At 41.9% G+C, this 19,220-nt stretch overlaps 1 protein-coding gene across 6 annotated transcripts in view; it reads right to left on the bottom strand.

Annotated features, from left to right (window-relative positions):
- Positions 1-416: 416 nt before the first annotated feature.
- herpud2 (HERPUD family member 2) overlaps positions 417-19,220 on the bottom strand; it is a 78,399-nt gene continuing 59,595 nt past the window's right edge. For 2 of the 6 annotated variants that reach the window (XM_069921006.1, XM_069921009.1), the window contains exons 7-8: positions 13,162-13,279; positions 10,782-12,743 (exon numbers count right to left, since the gene is read on the bottom strand). In XM_069921006.1, coding sequence (XP_069777107.1) covers positions 12,555-12,743; positions 13,162-13,279 — 307 coding nt within the window. In that variant the 3' untranslated portion in view covers positions 10,782-12,554. Of the gene's footprint in view, positions 650-5,989; positions 6,198-10,781; positions 12,744-13,161; positions 13,280-19,220 lie in introns of those variants that run through there. The other 4 variants (XR_011352164.1, XR_011352165.1, XM_069921007.1 and 1 more) reach the window with 4 other exon arrangements.

The raw sequence follows: 19,220 nt of genomic DNA, 5'->3' as shown, positions 1-19,220 counted from the left end.
CCTACTTAGACATCACAATGTTTTTTTTTTGGTGCTCCATTCTTCATTCTCTCCTTTCCCTCTGCCCACCCTTCTCCCTGTTCTTTTTTTCCCCTTTAGAAGAATCCTCTTCTCTCAGTTCATGTTCTCCTTTATCTCTCAGATTGCACAAACCAGCAGTCTTCCTGTTGCTTCCCAAGGTGTCCCATTCCAGGTAAGTTGTATACTGGGAGTTTCACCCAGAATCCACTTGGAGCAGTGAAGCACAACATCTAGACCTGGACCTCCATGTGAATTATCGACTCTGGGTGGCTACAAACTCTAACCCCAGACTTCGCATCCAGCTTTCTGATAATAATCATTGATAGATTGGAATCTGGGATTGTGTCACTGCCTGCAACTTCTTTACCTCTTCATTACATTGTCTTTTAAGTCCATTTTCTCCAGTGTTTCACCAATATATTCAATAAAGCAGATAACAGGGTTAAGGCACAACATTTTTACAGCATCTGAACGGTAACTAACTATTCAGTCACGTTGCTGGTTTCCCCTTCCCCGATCAGTAAATAGTCTTCATTGAATTTCATCATCAGTGGCTGCCATTCAAACTTCAACAGTTGATCTCCCAAGTCTGCCAGTTGTTGGTCTGCTTCGGATTACAGTTCAACATCTGGGTGATTAATAACAAGTGTAGCTTTGAAATCTGAAAGCCACGCTTAAAGGTTAAGTAATAAAACTCCTGCTGAACAAACATATTTCATTATAAACTGTGCAGAATTAGATATTTGAATTCATACAGCTGGGTTCATTGATAACCAGAAGTGTGGGTGTTCAGCAATGTTATTCATAACTCAACAGAGGAACTATACTAAGGCAATGTCCAGGCACAGGCTGATAAACGCTCAATAAGATTCGCATCACCAACAAGCCAGACTTTGACCAATTCCACGCACTCTTGACATTCATTTGCCAAGTCCCCCATGATCAACTTCTGGGACCAAGGTCAACCAGAAATTCTACTGCTCAATCTATATACGTATTTTGATACACATAAGGGATTATGTGTATTATTGAGTGGATTATTCCCTGAAAGACCGAATCCTCTACACTATTTGCAAGGTACGTAGCAGCATGTTGAAATTGTTTTCACTTCACTGGTTGAATATAACCTTGTGACTCATCAAATGTGAGACAGTCCAGGACAAAGAAACTTCTTAACTATATTTCACTGACCATCCTAAATACCCACTGATAGCCTTAGCCTTCCTCATCTGGACCAATCTTCCGCCTCTCACCTGCCAGCCTCCTCACTGGATCCACCCTCTGCCTCTCACCTGCCAGCCTCCTCACCTGGATCCACCCTCCGCCTCTCACCTGCCAGCCTCCTCACCTGGATGCGCCTCTCAGCTGCCAGCCCTTCTCACCTGGATGCACCTCTCAGCTGCCAGCCCTCCTCACCTGGATGCACCTCTCAGCTGCCAGCCCTTCTTTCCTGGATGCATCTCTCAGCTATCAACCCTCTTCATCTGGATCCACCCTCCACCTTTCACCTGCCAGCCTCCTCACCTGGATCCACCCTCCGCCTCTCACCTGCCAGCCTCCTCACCTGGATGCACCTCTCAGCTGCCAGCCCTTCTCACCTGGATGCACCTCTCAGCTGCCAGCCCTCCTCACCTGGAGGCACCTCTCAGCTGCCAGCCCTTCTTTCCTGGATGCATCTCTCAGCTATCAACCCTCTTCATCTGGATCCACCCTCCACCTTTCACCTGCCAGCCTCCTCACCTGAATCCACCCTTCGCCTCTCACCTGCCAGCCTCCTCACCTGGATCCACCCTCCACCTCTCATTTGCCAGCCCTCCTCACCTGGATCCACCTCTCTTCTACTAACCCCTGATTCACCCCTTCCTTTCACGGTGTAACACCTTCTTGCCACTAGACTCTCAGTCCTGATGAACATTAACCCAGAGTTTAGACACATGGTAAATTCCACCATCAGTTAATTCCTCCACCACTGTGGTCACAGTCACTTGTCTAGGGTACTGCAACAGCATCTCCTGAACCCTAACCCATTACCAAGGACAAGGGCTGCAGGTGAAGGGAAACACCACCTCTGATGGGTTCCCTGCAAGCAGAATAACATTCAGATGGAGCTCTATCACCATCATTGGGTCAAAGTCCTGGATCTCTCCCCCCCCCCCCCCCCCCCCCCCCCCCCCAGCAGCACTATGGGAGCACTTTCACCTAAAGATACACCTAACCACAGGCTTGCAGAAGGCAACCAGGGCCTTGTCACTGATAACCCAATGACAACATCTGAAGGAAATACATCTGATTGGGAACATCCTGCAGACATTGAATGACAAGTACTTGATGGACTCTTTAGGGTGGTTCCCTGAGCAGACCACCAAGTCATCTGGAAGAATGCCTCATCACCAGTGCTCACTAATAATTACCAGTACTTGGCCTAACTGGCAGTGAGAGAAGCTTCCTGGACAAATCCTTCCTGTACAACAGGAACATCATCCACTATGCACAATGACCCAGTAACTGTGGTAGGGAGGAGACAGTCACCCATCTTTTTGCAGAATACAGATTTGCTAAGAATGCGTGGAGAAGGATGCAAGGGTCCTTGCCACGTTTCATCCCCAGCAGCAGCGTGATAGAGGACTCTGATTTACAGTTTGTTCCCGGTATGCAGAGACAGACAGAAAACTGCTGGAAGACCATCAACCAGGTGGACACCCTATGGTTTGCCAGAAACTTGTTGGTCTTTTAGCACAAGCACAAAATTACCTTGAGGGAATGCTGCTGACTGCCACATTCCAGGCTGCAGGAGGGTCGCACTGGGCACTGTGGGGAAAGGAGCCTAGTCTAGAGTCCTTCAACGGGCATTGAGGGCTGAGATGGAAAGACTCTCAAACAGAGGGGTCTCAATGATACCAATGATACTAAATAGAGTACAAATATAACAATGTACAGTGATGGGAATGTATGGATATGACATTAAAGGTGTGAAGACTCTGAACGGTTTCCTGTAAATAAGTTATTGTAAATAAGATTTATTTTTGGCAAAAAATCTGATTGGCAGCAAACGTTCAGCTGCACCAACTGGAAAAAATTCCCAACTATTGCCATTCTGAGGCAGTCCTCAGCGGCCAAACTGAGGTCATTATCTTGTTAATGCAGGTTGAAATGTCTTGCCTGATGTTATGAGCAGTCCGATCACGGTCAATGTGCACTGGACCTATGCTGCCATCCAGTGGGAAAGGTGGTGACTGCAGGCAGGAGAACATGGCCTCAACTCCATCCGCTGCCACGTAGCCAATGCCCCAGCCACTATTTGCAAGCACAACATTGAACGATCAGGACAAAGCACTACGCAAACAAACGCTGCTCCCTTTAGCCCCATGCAGCGGAAACTGATGAACTGATGATAAACTTTCATGGATTCACATGATGCAGTTTTCCGCGCAAACTGAAGTAGCCAGATCCAGTCAGGTTGTGTGGGACTTGGGCGTCCCCGCAGTGAGGTGCTGCTGAGCCTGGAACCACGACAGTCCTCCTGAATACACTTCCATGGTGCTTTCATCTTGACTAGTTCATGCCAACAAAAAGGTGTTCTGGGCTAATCCCATTTGTCTCTACTTAATCCTCCTCCCTCTAAGCCCCTCCAGTTAAAAATCTGTCCTGAGGTCTTGACGTTGTTACTGTGCCTACATCTCGCACCTCATTCCACCAGCTACTCCAAACTCTTTCCCCTCTCATTCTAGAACCATAACCCTGGGAAAAGACTGCAAGCAATCATCTTATTCATTCATCTCATGATTTAATAAACCACTGCAAGATCACCCATCAGCCTCCTTCATTCTAGAGAATAAAGACCCAGCCTGTTCAACCCCTGCCTATAACTCCATCCTTCCCATCTCAGCAACATTTTGGCAAATCTCCTCTCCACACCTAATTTATTGATGTTCTTCCTCAAGCTGGGTGACCAGAACTGTACAGTGTGGTCTCACAAATACTTTGTACAGCTATACCCCACTCAATGAAGGTGGGCATGCCAAAAGCCTCTCCACTTATCCACCCAAGTTGCCACATTCAGGAACTATGCACCTGTACTCCGAAGTTTCCCTGTCCAGGGTTCCACCTTTCGCAGCGCATGTTCTGCCCTCATTTGACTTATCAAAATGCAAGACCTCACATCTGTCAGTTAAATTTCACTCGCCACTCCTCTGCCCACCTTCCCAGTTATGTAGATCCAGTTGTAAACTTAGAGGTGCATCTATTTCCAAGGAGTATTATACAATGGGCAGATGAGCTTAGAGTGTGGAGTGAGTGACAGATTGTTATATTTTTATATGTATATAGATATGTTTTAAAGGAGATAAATTGTGGCAGGTTTTTTTCAAGTGTAGGCCACAAACACAACATCGATCTCATTTAAAATGCCAGAGCTCTGCTCAAGCCAGACAGTTCAGGCTCCAAGTGCCTTTGCAAACACTTTGAAGAATGCCTTCATAAGTAAGTGTTAATTGGACATGCTGTGGAGTAATGGATTATTGTTTAGGAAAGCAACAGTTGAACGGACTCAAGATTGGGAAACTTGTGGAAAAAAATCCATTTTGAAGACAGGCTGTGAGTTCTTAGTTCAGCCTGTTCAAAGCCCTTGTGGTTCATACAAGAGGAGATGGCTGGGTGTATAATGTTTCACCTGAGATAAGGGAAACAGAAATGGAACTCTGTGGTGATCCAAAAGAAAAATGTTATCATCTAGAGAACCCTGATGGGGCAAGTTTCTTCAGCAAGACCCTGAAGTGGCTGGGTGTCCAGCGTACAAATCTCTCTCTGAAAACCGACAAGAACCTTCCTGAGTGGTAACCATTTATCTTTCAAGCACCAAAGCCTGGTGAACTTTATAAATGTTAAATTGCCTGCAACCAGTGAACTTGGAGGAATGAGAAGTGAGATTGGACTGTGAACCAAAGAACTTTCTTGAACTTACAACATATTATATACACATGCACTTAGAATTAGGTTAGTTAAGTCAATAGTGATTAAGTTAAAGTCTGATTCTGTTTTCATGTTTAAAGATAATTAAAAGCAAATTTTGTTTAAGTAACCATCTGTCTTGGTGAATATCTATTGCTGCTGGGTTTTGGGGTCCTCTGGGCCCATTACATTTGGCACATGGAATTATGATTGTGGCCATTAGTGAAACATGGTTGAAGGAGGGGCAGGAATGCAGCTCATTGTTCTGGGCTTCCGTTGTTTCAGACATGCTAGAACGGGGGAGTGGGGAAAGGAGATGAAAGGGGAGGAGTGGTATTGTTCATCAGGGAACATATTGCAGCTATGCTCAGGCAGGACACATCAGAGGGCTTGCTAACTTAGGCTATACAGGTGGAGCTGAGGAATGGGAAAGGTATGACCACACTCATGGGGTTGTATTATAGACCACTCAATAGTCAATGAAAATTGGAGAAGCAAATCTGTAGAGAGACAGTAAACAGCTGCAGGAAACAAGGTTGTGATAGTAAAAGATTTTACCTTTCCACATATTGACTGGGACTCCCATACTGCAAAAGGGCTGGATGGCTTGGAGTTTGTCAAATGTGTTCAGGAAAGTTTTCTAAATCAATATATAGAGGTACCAACTAGAGAGAGTGCAGTACTGGATCTCCTATTAGGGAATGAGACAGGACAGGTGACAGAAGTATGTGCAGTGGAACATTTTGGGTCCAGTGATCATAATGCATAATGCCATTAGTTTCAAGTTAATTACAGAGAAGGATAGGTCTGGGCCTCAGACTGAGATTCTAAATTGGAGAAACACCAATTTTGAGGAAACAAGAAAGGAACTAGAATGTGTGGATTAGGATAAGTTGTTTTTGGGTAAGGATGTGCGAGATAAGTGGAAGACCTTCAAAGGTGAATTTTTGAGAATACAAAGTTTGTATGTTCCTGTCAGCATTACAGGCAAGGTTAGCTGATAAAATTGTGTTGTACTCACATTATTTGTCATATACTTCTTTATATTTGATCAAGTTAACATTTGGCGTCATAAACAGAGTCTCACTGGGATCGGAGTAGCGGTCGACGGCCAAAAAGATAGAACAGGGAGAAAAAAAAAATCAAGGTGCCTGAGAATCTCTTGAATCCTTTCTTGGCTGGTCTCCTGATTGACACGGATCTTCATCCGAGGTAGACCTGTTGCCCTGCTGAGACCGTACAAGAACAATGCAGGAAATAAAAGAACAGTGTCAGTGAAAGCTCTATACTGTTTATTGTATTTTGGGAAACTGAATCGGTGATTGTTGTAAAGAAGTAAGAGAATTTGAATTTGGATTAGTCTTTGAACAATTTGGCTACAGTCAGATGACTGAGGAAAACATTTATGTAGAGTTTAGGAATTATTTGACAACTGCCTACAAGGCAGATGAGAAAATTTAAGTAAGTACAAGTGCAGGGAAAGATTCAGCAACTGTGAAAACAGTGGAAAAAAAATTGAAGTAAGGAATAGAGAAATGAGACAAGGTCTTAACAAAAGTGTAAATTAGTTAGTAATTCAAGCATTGTATAATATGTACCCATGAGATGAGAAATATCTAGAAAATTTATGTTATGCATTAACCAAAGGTTTGGGTGAAGAATGTTGGTCAATAGGGGAAACATGGGATGTTGAATAATGTGCAAATTGTGTGGAAAAAAAATGTGGGATCAAAACGGAAGAAATTAATAAATTTGTGGGACCAAGAGGCCAAAAAAAGTTGGAATGATAATGCATGTAAGAAAGGGATAGTGGTATGTATGGCTGACAGGAAACCATTAAGGCTGAATGTGAATGGGTCAATGGTAAAGAGAAGCAAGAGAGGAAGAAGCAGGAGAAAACCATAGTTAAACAAGTGAATGTTCATATGCACTTCCAGACACACAGGTAAAACAATGGTGATCCAAAAGAAAAAGATTATCATCTGGAGAACTCTGATGGGGCAAGTTTCTTCGGCAAGACACTGAAGTGGCTGGTTGTCCAGCATACAACAAATCTCTTTGAAAACTGACAAGAACCTTCCTGAGCGGTAACCATTTACCTTTCAAGCACCAAAGCCTGTGAACTTTATAAATGTTAAATTGCCTGCAACCAGTGAACTTGAAGAAATGAGAAGTAAGATTGGACTGTGAACCAAAGAACATTTTTGAACTTACACACACATTACATACACATGCACTTAGAATTAGAAGGTTAGTTAAGTCAATAGTGACTTAACAATAGTTACTTTTGTTTAAGTAACCATTTGTCTTGGTGAATATCTATTGCTGCTGGGTTTTGGGATCCTATGGGGTTATTACATTTTAAGTATCAAAGAAAATATGCAGACCAGATTCGTGAACTCACTGTGGAGGTAGTGGCTATACGAACCATGGCTCTGCAGAATTGGATGGCCCTTGATCTGCTGTTGGCAGGAAAAGGTACTACATGTGCAGTGGTAGGGCAGGAATGCTGCACCTACATCACTGATGCCTCTGAGGATATGACCCATTTGTTCATGTATACAACATTCACTTCCTTGCTCTCATACCCTTTCTGTCACATTCCTTTCTGACAACCTACAATCAGCCCCCTACTATCCAAAGGTCAGATGATGGTGTCTCTCAGAATTCCTTCCAACAATTTTCCAACCATTGACATTAAGCTCACTGGTCTGTAGTTCCCTGGTTTGTCCTTGCTGCTCTTTTAAAATAACAGCACATTAGCCACCCTCCAGTCTTCCAGCATTTCACAAGAGGTCAACAATGATGAAAATAACTTTGCAAGGGCCTATACTATTTCTTCCTTAGCTTCCCACAAGTTGCAAGGATGCACCAAGCCCTGGGGATTTGTCCACATTAATGTGCTCCACAGTTGCCAAGAACCTCTTGCTGGTGGTTCTAATATGGTTCAACACCCACCACTTGTTTCTTTCCATTCTTTGGCTTCCATCATCTCCTCCACAGTAAAGACTGATATCGAAGTATTCATTCAAAATCTCATCCACCACCTGTAGCTCCACAAGGACAGTGAAGTTTATCTTTAATAGAATCAATTTTCTCCTGAGCCACCCTTTTACTCTTCATATACCTGTAGATATTCTACAGAAATTTTCCTTCATCTTGCCTGGCAGCTCTATCTCATGTCCTCTTTATGCCCACTTGATTTCCCTCAAACATACTGGCACTTCCTGAGCTCATCAAGGGAATAGTTTAACCAGATCTCTTAATCTGATGGAAGTCCCCTTTTCTCTGAACAGAGCCTCAATATCCCTCATTAGCCAGGATTTGTTAAATCTACCAGCCTTGACCATTTTAAACAGGAACTCCTGTAAGCTCATCTTTAAAACATTCAACTTTCCATCCTTCCCTCATTTGAAAACTTCTGCACATCCCTGTCTAATTGTTCTGAAACCAGCCTTTCCCCAATTAATGACCAATTTGTAGACCAGACCCATCTTTCACCTTATCAACCAGGTCACAATCTCTTCTTGTGCACGGCTAGCACAATGCTATTACAGTCCCAGCAACCCGTATTCAAATCCTGCGCTATCTATAATGTCTTTTTTGTTCTCCCTTTGTCTGCATGGGTGTTCTCTGGGTGCTCCAGTTTCCTCCCACCCTTCAAAACATATGGAGGTTGTAGGTTAATTGGGGTATTTGTAGGCTGTGCTCTATGCCTATTTTTTAAAAATTGCTTGATCTTGTTTTCATAGAGAAGGTGCAGTGTTGTACCCTCACAAGTAGCATCCTCAATACATCAACACACCTGCTTTTCCCACTGACTATTTGGGGGTTTATTAAATAGCCTCAATGATCATTCCCCTCTTGTTTCCAAGTTCTACCCATTTAACTTTACTGGACAAGTACATCCCTTCCAAGCACTCTTGTAACACCTTCTCTTATCAAAATTATAACCACCCCCTCCTTTTCTGCTGCACTCATATCCTGATGGAAGGTTGACCAAGTTGGATGAATGGAGTGGAGAACAAAATAAGGTTGCTACAGAACATTTCTTCTCCTGGGGAAATACAGCAACAGAGGCTGTGGTCTCACTGCAAGGGCAGAATAAGGTGGGTGGGGCTACTTGGAAAGGCCATTTATTTGCAACTTATTGCCCCAGAAAGCTCTGGCAACATTCCTTCAATACGCAGATGCTCCTCGACTTATGATGGGATTGCACTCCAATAAACACATCGTAAGTGGAAAAACTAAGTTGAAAAGGAATGCCACACCTACTGAACATCATAGCTTAGCCTACCTTACCTTAAACGTACTCAGAACACTTACCGTAGCTTACAGTTGGGGAAAATCGTCTAACACAAAGCCTATTTTATAATAAAGTGTTGAATATCTCATGTAATTTATTGAATACTGAATTTTTTTTTTGTTCAGCTTAAGCTAGGCTAGCCTACCTTAAATGTGCTCAGACCACTTACCATAGACAGGGCAAATAAATCTAAAACAAAGTCTATTTTATAATTAAATGGTGAATACCTTTTATTCCACACTGAAAAAAACAACAATTTTTAAATCATAAAATATAGCGCCAGCCAAAGCATTTGCGAGATAACCAGTAACGACAGTCACCATGCGGCGAATTGTTAAACTACAGTACTAAGTGACTATGTACAGGTATTTTCATTAGAATGCGTATCACTCTCGTTCCATTGTAACTTTGAAAAACTGCAAGTCAAACCATCGTAAGTAGAGGAGCATCTGTATTCAAAGCTGAGATGGTCTTTGACATTATCAAGTGGCAGAATAGGCACAAAGGGTTGAATAGCTTAACTCCTGCTCCTATTTATGAATGTCTGGCTTCACATATGCTTATTGGCACTCATGTTCACAATTAATTTCCTGGGAAAGTAAATCTCTCCAATGCCACTTAGCCCATACTGATCATTAACCATCGTAAGTGGAAAAACTAAGTTTACATTGATCCCACACATTGTACTCCTCACACACACTGGGAGCAATTTACACAGCCAATTAATCCACAAGCCACATGTCTTCGGGATCTGGGAGGACCATCTGTACAGTCACAGAGTAAATTCCACACATACAGCAATGGAGGTTTCTGGCATGGAGCAATAGATTGACCAGCTTTGCTACAGTAGACACTCACTGCTCAATACCAATTTCTCCTTCCCAATTCTGTAGCTTCTTTTCCTAGACTTTCCAAGTATTTTTTTTATTTAAAAACACATCCAAAAGCTCCTTTGGTTTTATTGTCAAAAAATATTTGATGATCTTTCTGTGACAGATTGAGACTGTAATCAATGTGATTGGTATGGTGTTCTGAAAGAGTGCTTCTGTGGCAGGGAACTGATTAAACACATGACATTGACTCTGTGTGAAGTCTCAGGTCATGGTGAAAGATCCTATCACACCAATACTCATCCCTGATTTTGGAGCTTACTGTACATGGATAATACAGGGGAAAAAAATAGCAGCATAACAGGGTTCCAGCAGAATACATTGGTAATGTTCAGGTGAAGTACAAATCTCTAGCCGTCACAAAATATTGCACAGCTACTAGTGTTACTACAAAAGGGACATAGTTATGCATACATATTCATTTTATCTCTGTACAAAGCAAGAAATTAATGTATTCTCAGCAAGCTGATGTCAGGAAGAGTGATGTTAAAGGTCACGGTGGGTAATGGATCTATGCCACCATAGATGTGGGACAGAAACTTGTCACCAATAGAATAGAGGGCTGCAAAATTTAACACTGATTAAAAAACTCAAAGGGCCATTACACTGACAAAAACTACAGTGAACAAAGAAAAATTTATTTACAATTAAGATAGTCACAGAAGCAACAGAAATTCACTCAGCCTCCAGCAGAGATATCTGGTGGGCTAAAAATATTAATTCTTATTGATCAGGATGTGAAGTATATAGCAGCACTGTTTGTCACCTCAGATGAACTCAGAGCAGTCAAGGGAGATCCAGAGTGTTTCAACTCACTTGGAACCAGTGCAAGGATGGCAGATTTTCTTTCCCCAGATTACTAATGAACCAAATGAGTTTTCAAACAATTCAGCAAATTCATGGTTATAGTCACAGAGCAGCCTTACTTTGTATTTAAACTTTCTGCGCCTGCAGTGTGGTCCAAACACACTGCTTGGTGAATAGTCCAGACATGTAGTTACTAATCAAGAAACATACAAACAGTGCTCTGTACTCTTAAACATCCTGTGTACCACTCAGTACAATGAGCACACCTCACAAGCCAAATGGTGAAAGTTCAATGCAGAGTTTGCGAAGGAGATTTGTCTTTTCAGAAAGGTTGCTGGTATTAGTTTCAGAAAATTAGAGGTGGTGTAGAGTCTTCTTCCTGCTATTTATATGTATTGTCAATGTTCATTCAAATAAATCATTTGTTTTATTTTTTTTCTAACAATCAGTAATAGTGTAACATTATTGTTAAAAGTATATTAGCATGCTGAAGACAGACTTTATTTGGCTTTTTGTGAATTATCTATCATTGCTGTCAATTCAAAACATAGCACTTATTGCTGTTCAGACTCGATATGCTCACCAACATATCATGTTATTTACACCACTAGGCTCTCACATTTCCTCCATATTGGTAACATGCATGAGTCATATCACCACCTCTAAATTAAAACTACCAGCTATGATCCTCAAATTTATGTCAAGGCAGTAAAATATACAATTCTAAAATGTTTTTAAAATGTAAAAGTAAATTGAAAAAGTATATAACAAGTACAAATTATATTAGAGTTCTCACCCTTTCAAATCCCAAACTGTAGCTCAGGTTTCCTGAAAGCTGTACCAGAATGTTTGTGATTGGAGATGTGAAGCTGACTGCTCACCTCCACTTGGTTAGCCCAGTTCAGTTTCAATATTCAAAAGGTTTAATTATCTCATCTCATACATCTAGCTCAAAATACAGGTCAACTGAAGATAACCCCAAACTACCAGCTTGGTTCATTATCCATACTAAACAAGCACCAGTAATGCAGTGCCATGAAGCAGTGTTTGTTCCAGACCACTGGGCAACCAATGAAAAAAGTAACATGCTGCGTAAGTGAATTTTGCAAATTCAGGTTGCAAGGTGACATTACAGGTTAGCTAAAAAAACAAAATGATGTGAACCAAGATGGTTGTTCCTTCCCCAGTGTAGGCCAGCAAGGTCACTTCAATTTGTGCAATGCTTCAAAACTTCCAGCACATCCTCCACAACCACAGCCTGGGGTTGTTATAACAAAATCAGGCAAATGGGCAATTCCTTTTCAATTTTGTTTTTTGCTCATGTATAGCAAAGTACAGGAAGGAAGTGGGGTTTTCCATTTGGTGTTTCCCAGAAGTTGGGTGAAATCAAAGGAGGTTGAGCTCAATGCAATGGCATGATCAGGAGAAAGACTCAAGACACCAAACCCATGGGAAACAATATCAGCAATGGCAATGCAGCGAAGGGTGAGGCACACTCCCACACCCGAGGGATTTGGGGTTTCCTTTCAGTTACTTAAATATATAACTGTAGTGAGAAGGTATTAAAAAGTCCACTGCCTGACCTAATTTCCGACTTGTGCAGGGCCTTCTGGGATGAGGGAAGTGAAGAAGGTGGTGACAAATGACCAAGCAGAGGCCATGAAGCCAGGGGGCTCTGCCCCTCCTGTGCTCTCTGTGGTGTCATCTCCACTGTCACCGCTTTCACCACTCTCGCCACTATCATCATCCAGACCTTCGTCCATCAGCCGCTCCTGAAAAACAAACCATGGCCAATTACACCTTGGTGCAGTGCGGCCTGAACCACGAGGATGTGACACATTATGTAAACCAACCGTGGGCTTATGCACTCAGCAAACCCCAAAATTTGTCAGCAGTACTAGCCTGTGAAGATATAACATTGATGCCACATCCATCTGTTGATCTACTAAATCTTTACAGATTGTTTAGCAGAAACACCCAAGCCCACTGGGAGATTCCCTTCACCATTTTCACCACCCATTCTGTGATTATTAAATGCCTCCCTGCAATGGCCTTGTAAACAACCCCTCCTTCTGTGTCTTCTTCCTCTTCCCCATTATCTGTGAAATGGCAAGTCATATGTGCTAGGAATTCATGTGGGAATGATGGGCTCATCAGCCTGCCACATCAATACACATGGTTCAAACTCACCATTTCATGGACTTCGAGGGCATTATCCTCCTGTGCTTCCTGATTGAGGTCTGCTGCTTGATTTGCCGGGTGCCTATTTGGCATATCCTGCCTGAAGGGGAACCATCCGGCCTGGCGCCTAGAGTTTTACAATGATCATAGTTACTTATACCCAAAGGCCACAGGTGACATTTCAAATCAATATTCAACACCATATCACAGAGTTTGTCAATCCAATTATTAAAGAGTTTATTTACATTAGTTGAACACAACCAACAATCAAGTTGAAGGCAATGTGCAAATCTGTTAGTTGTATTAAATGCACCATTTGTGCTGGAAATCTGAAGTAAAATCAGGGGTTGGTGGAGAGATATAGCAGATCAGGCAAGGTACATGGATATCAATAATCCTTGCCCATTCTTCCAGAGCACTAACACCAAGGGAGCTGGGCAAGAGGTACCAGACAAGCTGTCAGCTATCCTGCTCCATTCACTGTTTCCTGACACTATCCCTCATCCCAATTCCTTTCATATCCATTACCTAATTGCCCTCTGTGGTGAACCTTTGGAATTTTCTACTCCACTCTTATTTCTCTCATCTCTGCCAAACAGCCCAGTCCTTATTGTGAGATTGATCTCAGTTTCCCTCTGCCGAGTCCACAATCTCTCTGTATCCAGAACAAGTCCTGTCAGCACTTCATGAAGCTAGTCATAGAATCAAAATTATACAGCATGGAACAGACATTGCCTCCAGTTCAACTCATCCATGTTGACCAAGTTGCCCATTTGAGCGAGTCTCATTTGTCTGTGTTTGGTCCACATCCCTCTAACCCTTTCCTATCTGCAAACTTTCTCAACTGTCTTTTACATGTTGTAACTCTAACCATATCTACAACTTTCTCAGACAGCTTGGTCCATATACCCATCACTCTCTGTGAAAAAGTTGCATCTCAGGTCTCCTTCAATCCTTTCCCCTCTCACTTTAAACCTTTGCTCTCTAATCTGGGGTAAAGACACACTATTCATGATTTTATAAACTTCTACAAGGTTCCCCCCCACCCCCCCACCCCAACCTCCTGCATTCCAGGGAGCAGTCTCACCTTAACTCAAGCCCTCCAGTCACAGCAACATTCTTGTGAATCCTTTTGGAACCATTTCTATTTTAATGACATTCTTCCTATATAACTTAATGTGGCCTTATCAATATCTTGTACATGTTTTTTTTTGAGGTTTTCTCTTCTGAACTCTAAAATACAGATCAAATCTATATACATCTCCATATATGGCAAACCCACTGTCCATGGAACTGGGTATATCCTTTGGGTAAAAGGTCAAAACTGTATGCATTCACAGGTGTGGTACCACCAAACCCCAATAAACTTGCAGTATGATCTCCAGACTGGAGTGATAATCCTATCCTGGACCAACAACACCTCCTCATTAGTCAGGAAGGTACGGCAGAGCCTGTACTTCCTGAGGAGGTGGAGAAGGGCAAGGGTACTGGCCCCCAATCACAACAACATTTTATGGAAGCACATGAGAGTATCCTGATGGGAAGCAATGTTGTGTGGTACAGTAGATGCAAAACATTGGACTGAAAGTCAATACAGAGGATCATGAAAACAGCCGAGAAGATCACTGGGGTCTCCCTTTTCTCCACTGACAGCATTCACTGGGGACATTATTTAAATAGGGTTTAAATTATTGAGAATCCCTACCATCCATCACAAAGGACATTGAGGTACAAGAGCATCAAATCAGCACTGCCATGCTGGGATCTAGCTTCTTCCCGCAGGCTGAGAGATTGATTAACGGTATTTGTAACCTTGAGCTTCTTATAACAAGTATTTAGACATATATACATAAAAATATAATACAAGATAAATATGCGATTATTATATGCTGTGTATAATGTGTGTGTCGTGGTCCAGATAAACGTTATTTTGTCTTGTACACAAATAGTTATATGATAATACAAGTTTGTCATATTCACAAGTACAATGTACATATGTATCAAAATTGTAACTCACTGCAGCCAAACAGGTATATTTTGTAAAAACTATAATAGAATACTGCTGCGGCTTACCCATGCGGCGTGAACCAGTAGTCGTGGGCGAGTCTGCAGCCAGCAGCATTCACAGGGACTATCAGTGAGGGGCAAAGCCTTGGCCTGGATGCCGACGTCGCTTACATCCCACAGGGTTCAAGGGTGGTTGGGACAAGCATGAGCTTCAAGTGCGAGATTTTGAATGAGTAAATCAGATGAACTGAAACTCCGCACAACTCAGTGTGTTCCTTTCATTTGCAGTGTTCCCAAAGGTGCAATGACATTTGGACCTAACACAATCGATATGGACAACGTGAATGGCTCAGCTCTTCAGAATGCAGTTTCACTTAAACTGTCAGCTTTCTGGACCACTCAGCCCTCATCTGGTTTCAACAAGCAGAGGCACAGTTCCAGGTCAGGAACAATTGTCTCCGAAGAGAACAGATATTACTACGTGGTGGCTGCTCTCGACCAGGAAATGGTGGGCCAAGTAATTGATCTTTTGCAGCAGTCCCCGAAGGCTGGCAGGTATGAAGCACTCAGGGTCCTGTTGGACAGCACATTCGGCCTCTCACACCGCAAATGGACCACGGGCCACACGGTTGGTACATATGGACCACCAGTAGATGGCCATAAGCCATGTCTACTCTTCGAACAGATCTTTTTGGAGGACATCCACCTCCTACTAGCAAATGAGGTCTTCTCCGACCTGCAAAAGGTGGCCACTTGTGCGGATGTTCTACGGTGCACAAAACAGGATGAGTGCTGCATCTCGGCCACACTACTTCCAAGTGACAAAACCTGCAATGCCCACACCAAGAGACAACACCATTTCTGAGTCTTGGTGTTTTTACCATCAAAGGTGGGGATCTGGGTGTGTGCCACGTGATGACATGGGGCTAGACTTGAATTCTCTACCCTCTCCGAAAAAGTTTTAAAAAGTCAAAAAGCCTGCACCGAATGAAAGAAAATAGAAAAGAAAGCTATTGGAAGGCCTATAGAACAATATACAATGCCACCTAAGAAAGATAAGTTGACTGTTACTTTTCAAGAACTTGAACAAGAAAAAGAAGCTGATAAAGAAGAGAGGCCAACCTTAAAGAAGGATCCTGGAGGTCTCCGGAGGGTAGGTACCCGTGGGGATAAGCCTGGAGCTGGGAAGACCTTGGACATTGCTGTACAAGGTCTCCCCTGACAATGGTCATCTACCACGGGTGAAGAAGTGACTCTGCATGAGGAGTCGCGCATTCACAGAGCACAGAAAAAAAAGGAGGCAATTTTTAAAAAAGCTCAAGAAGCCTCCAGCTCCAACAATCAAGAAGAGGAGCAGGAAGAAGAAGAAATGTGTGTTGAACAGAGAGTTTTGGCCAAAAGACAGGAGAAAACAAAGTCTTATAAATCCACAAATGAAATGAAGTATATGGATTCTTTCCGGCCAACTTTGCTACAGTTAACAAAGGAAGTTAAAAAATGTAATGAGGGTATAATTGAAAATAAGAGTTCTACAAAGAAGTTGGGGAAAATGCTGTAGCAAATGGAACAAAAATTTGAAGTGATGGATGCAAAAATTAAAGGTAATGAATTTGAAATTCAGCATGTTAAAGAGCAACTGAAAGTTCAAGCTGAAGTGGCCGCAACAAAAGATCAATTAACTCAAAATATTGATATGTTAGAAAATTTCAGTAGAAGAAATAATATAAAAATTGTTGAACTTAAAGAAGGTGATGAAGGACAAGATATGAAGAGATTTTTACACAGATGGATTCCTCAAACTTTGGTGGGGTAACTGAATTTCAAGGAGATATTGAGATTGAAAGAGCTCATTGAGCATTATGATCTAAACTGCAGCCAGATCAAAAACCGCATTTGATTCTGGTCAAGTTGCTTCGTTATGAAGTGAGGGAGATCTTGGAGCTGGTTGCGAAGCAAGCGAAGGAGGGACAATCACCATTGATTTATAATGATAATAAGATTTTCTTTCATCCTGATACAAGTTTTGATTTGTTGAAAAAGAAAAGAATTTAATGCTGTTAAAAATGTGCTCTGGATAAAAGGTTACACCTTTGTTTTAAGGTACCCAGCAGTCTTAAAGGTTTTTGTTCCTGAGGGCAAAAACAGATTTTTTTTTTTTTACGGAATCCAATAAAGCGAAAGTGCAGATTCGCTGCCTGAAAAAATGAGACGAGAACTGGGAGATATTTGAAGAGAGAGAGGAAGCAGAAAGATTGCAGTTGGGGATGTATAATGAAATGACACAAGTTTAGGAGGAGAGAGATATTAGGGAGGATAGTTTTTACCCGATAGATCTGTGCAAAAAAATGAATTGATAATTGTAAGATTGAGTAGATTTGAGGCAGTATAATATTTCAGGGGAATTAGGTGGGAGTAAGAGCCTTGACTCCATGGAATCTAGTGAGCGGGTGTGGTTTTTGATCACAACTGCTACAGATCAGGGGTGTAAAGACATATTGTTAACAATGTATGCCTTTGGGGGAGGGAGTAGGGTTTCTACATTTTTCTTTGTTTCTTTTCTTTTCTCTTTAATACACCTGAATTTAACAATGGTATTATGAAATATTTAGTTAGTATTTTGGATGTAGGAGGAGTAGAGATGGAAAGTTGGATGCTTACTGGATTTTATGAAAGATTAGATGGCTGATGAATTTTATTAGTATTAATGGGATTCAGGATCAAAGTGGAAAAAGTATTAGTTTAAATGAAAAAATTAAAAGACAGCTTTTTAAAAAAAAAAACCAGGAAACACATTTGACGGAAAAGGAACATCACAAATTCTAAGGCTAGAGATACAGTAATATTAATTAATAAAAATTTACCAATTAAAATATTGGATATTAGTATAGATGTAGCGGGAAGATATGTTATGGTAAATTGCCAGATTTACTCGGAATAATGGACCTTAATGAATGTCTATGCACCAAATTTATGCAAGATGTTTTCATGAATTTATCAAATGCCAAGGGGAAAGTTATATTAGGAGGGGATTTTAATTTTGCTTTGGACCCTAAATTAGATAGATTGGGAGATAGAATGGTGAAAAATAAGGTAGCAAAAATGGTAACAGATTTGATGAAAGATATGGATTTAGTGGATATTTGGAGAAAAATCCATCTAAATGAAAGATTATCCCTTTTATTCTTTTTGATTTAAAACATATTCACTGATAGGTTTTTAATTTCTGCACAATTTCAATACAGAGTATGAAGAGTGGAATATCAAGCGTGGGTTTTAATAGATCATTCACCTTTAATTTTGTCTACAACAGGGGTGTCAAACTCAAATTCACGGAGGGCCAAAATTAAAAACTTGGACTAAGTCGAGGGCCGAACTAAATATTTATTGAAAATTTTCAACAACATCTGCAGGTTTTCTCTTCTTTCAACATATGTAATGTTAAACTTTTTCTTATTAAAATAAATGTTTAATAATAGTTTTGGATAAACTCTTTCATTGTCATTGGCCCACTTCCTTTAGCGTTCTGAAACCATGCACATGACGAGTCAATGAGGGATGATTAAAGCAGTGGTCTTCAAACTTTTTCTTTCCACCCACAGACCACCTTAAGCAATCCCTTACTAATCACAGAGCACCAATGGCACAGGGACGTGAGTGGAAAGAAAAAGGTTGAGAACTGTTGTATTGTGGTAACTCCACATCTGATTAGGTTAATTGTTAGGCAAATGGTCAGAGAAGGACCCCCCCCACCCCAAGAAAGGCTTAAATCACAGGAACAAAATAAGCTTCCGTCTCACTGCTCCCAATCTTACACACAGTCCTGATGTGGAATGTGGGGTCGCAGCTCCACGTTCACCCGAGTTCAGGTGCTGTCTGTGTGGAGTTTGTATGCTCTCCCCTTGTCTTGGACCAACAGGTCGGTCGCCTGACGAAGGCACCCAAACCCCCCGTTGAAACGCCGGCGTCCGGGGCAGTGGAGGAATTGGCTGAGAAGTGCGCGTTGCTCCTACCCCCCTCCCATGGTTGGAGAGGGATGAAACTGCGATCTCACGGCGCCGGGC

The sequence above is a fragment of the Narcine bancroftii genome, chromosome 2 (assembly GCF_036971445.1).
Source record: "Narcine bancroftii isolate sNarBan1 chromosome 2, sNarBan1.hap1, whole genome shotgun sequence".
NCBI lineage: Eukaryota > Metazoa > Chordata > Chondrichthyes > Torpediniformes > Narcinidae > Narcine > Narcine bancroftii.
Note: the sequence above shows the minus strand (reverse complement) of the source record. Positions and strands in the feature narration are given on the sequence as shown.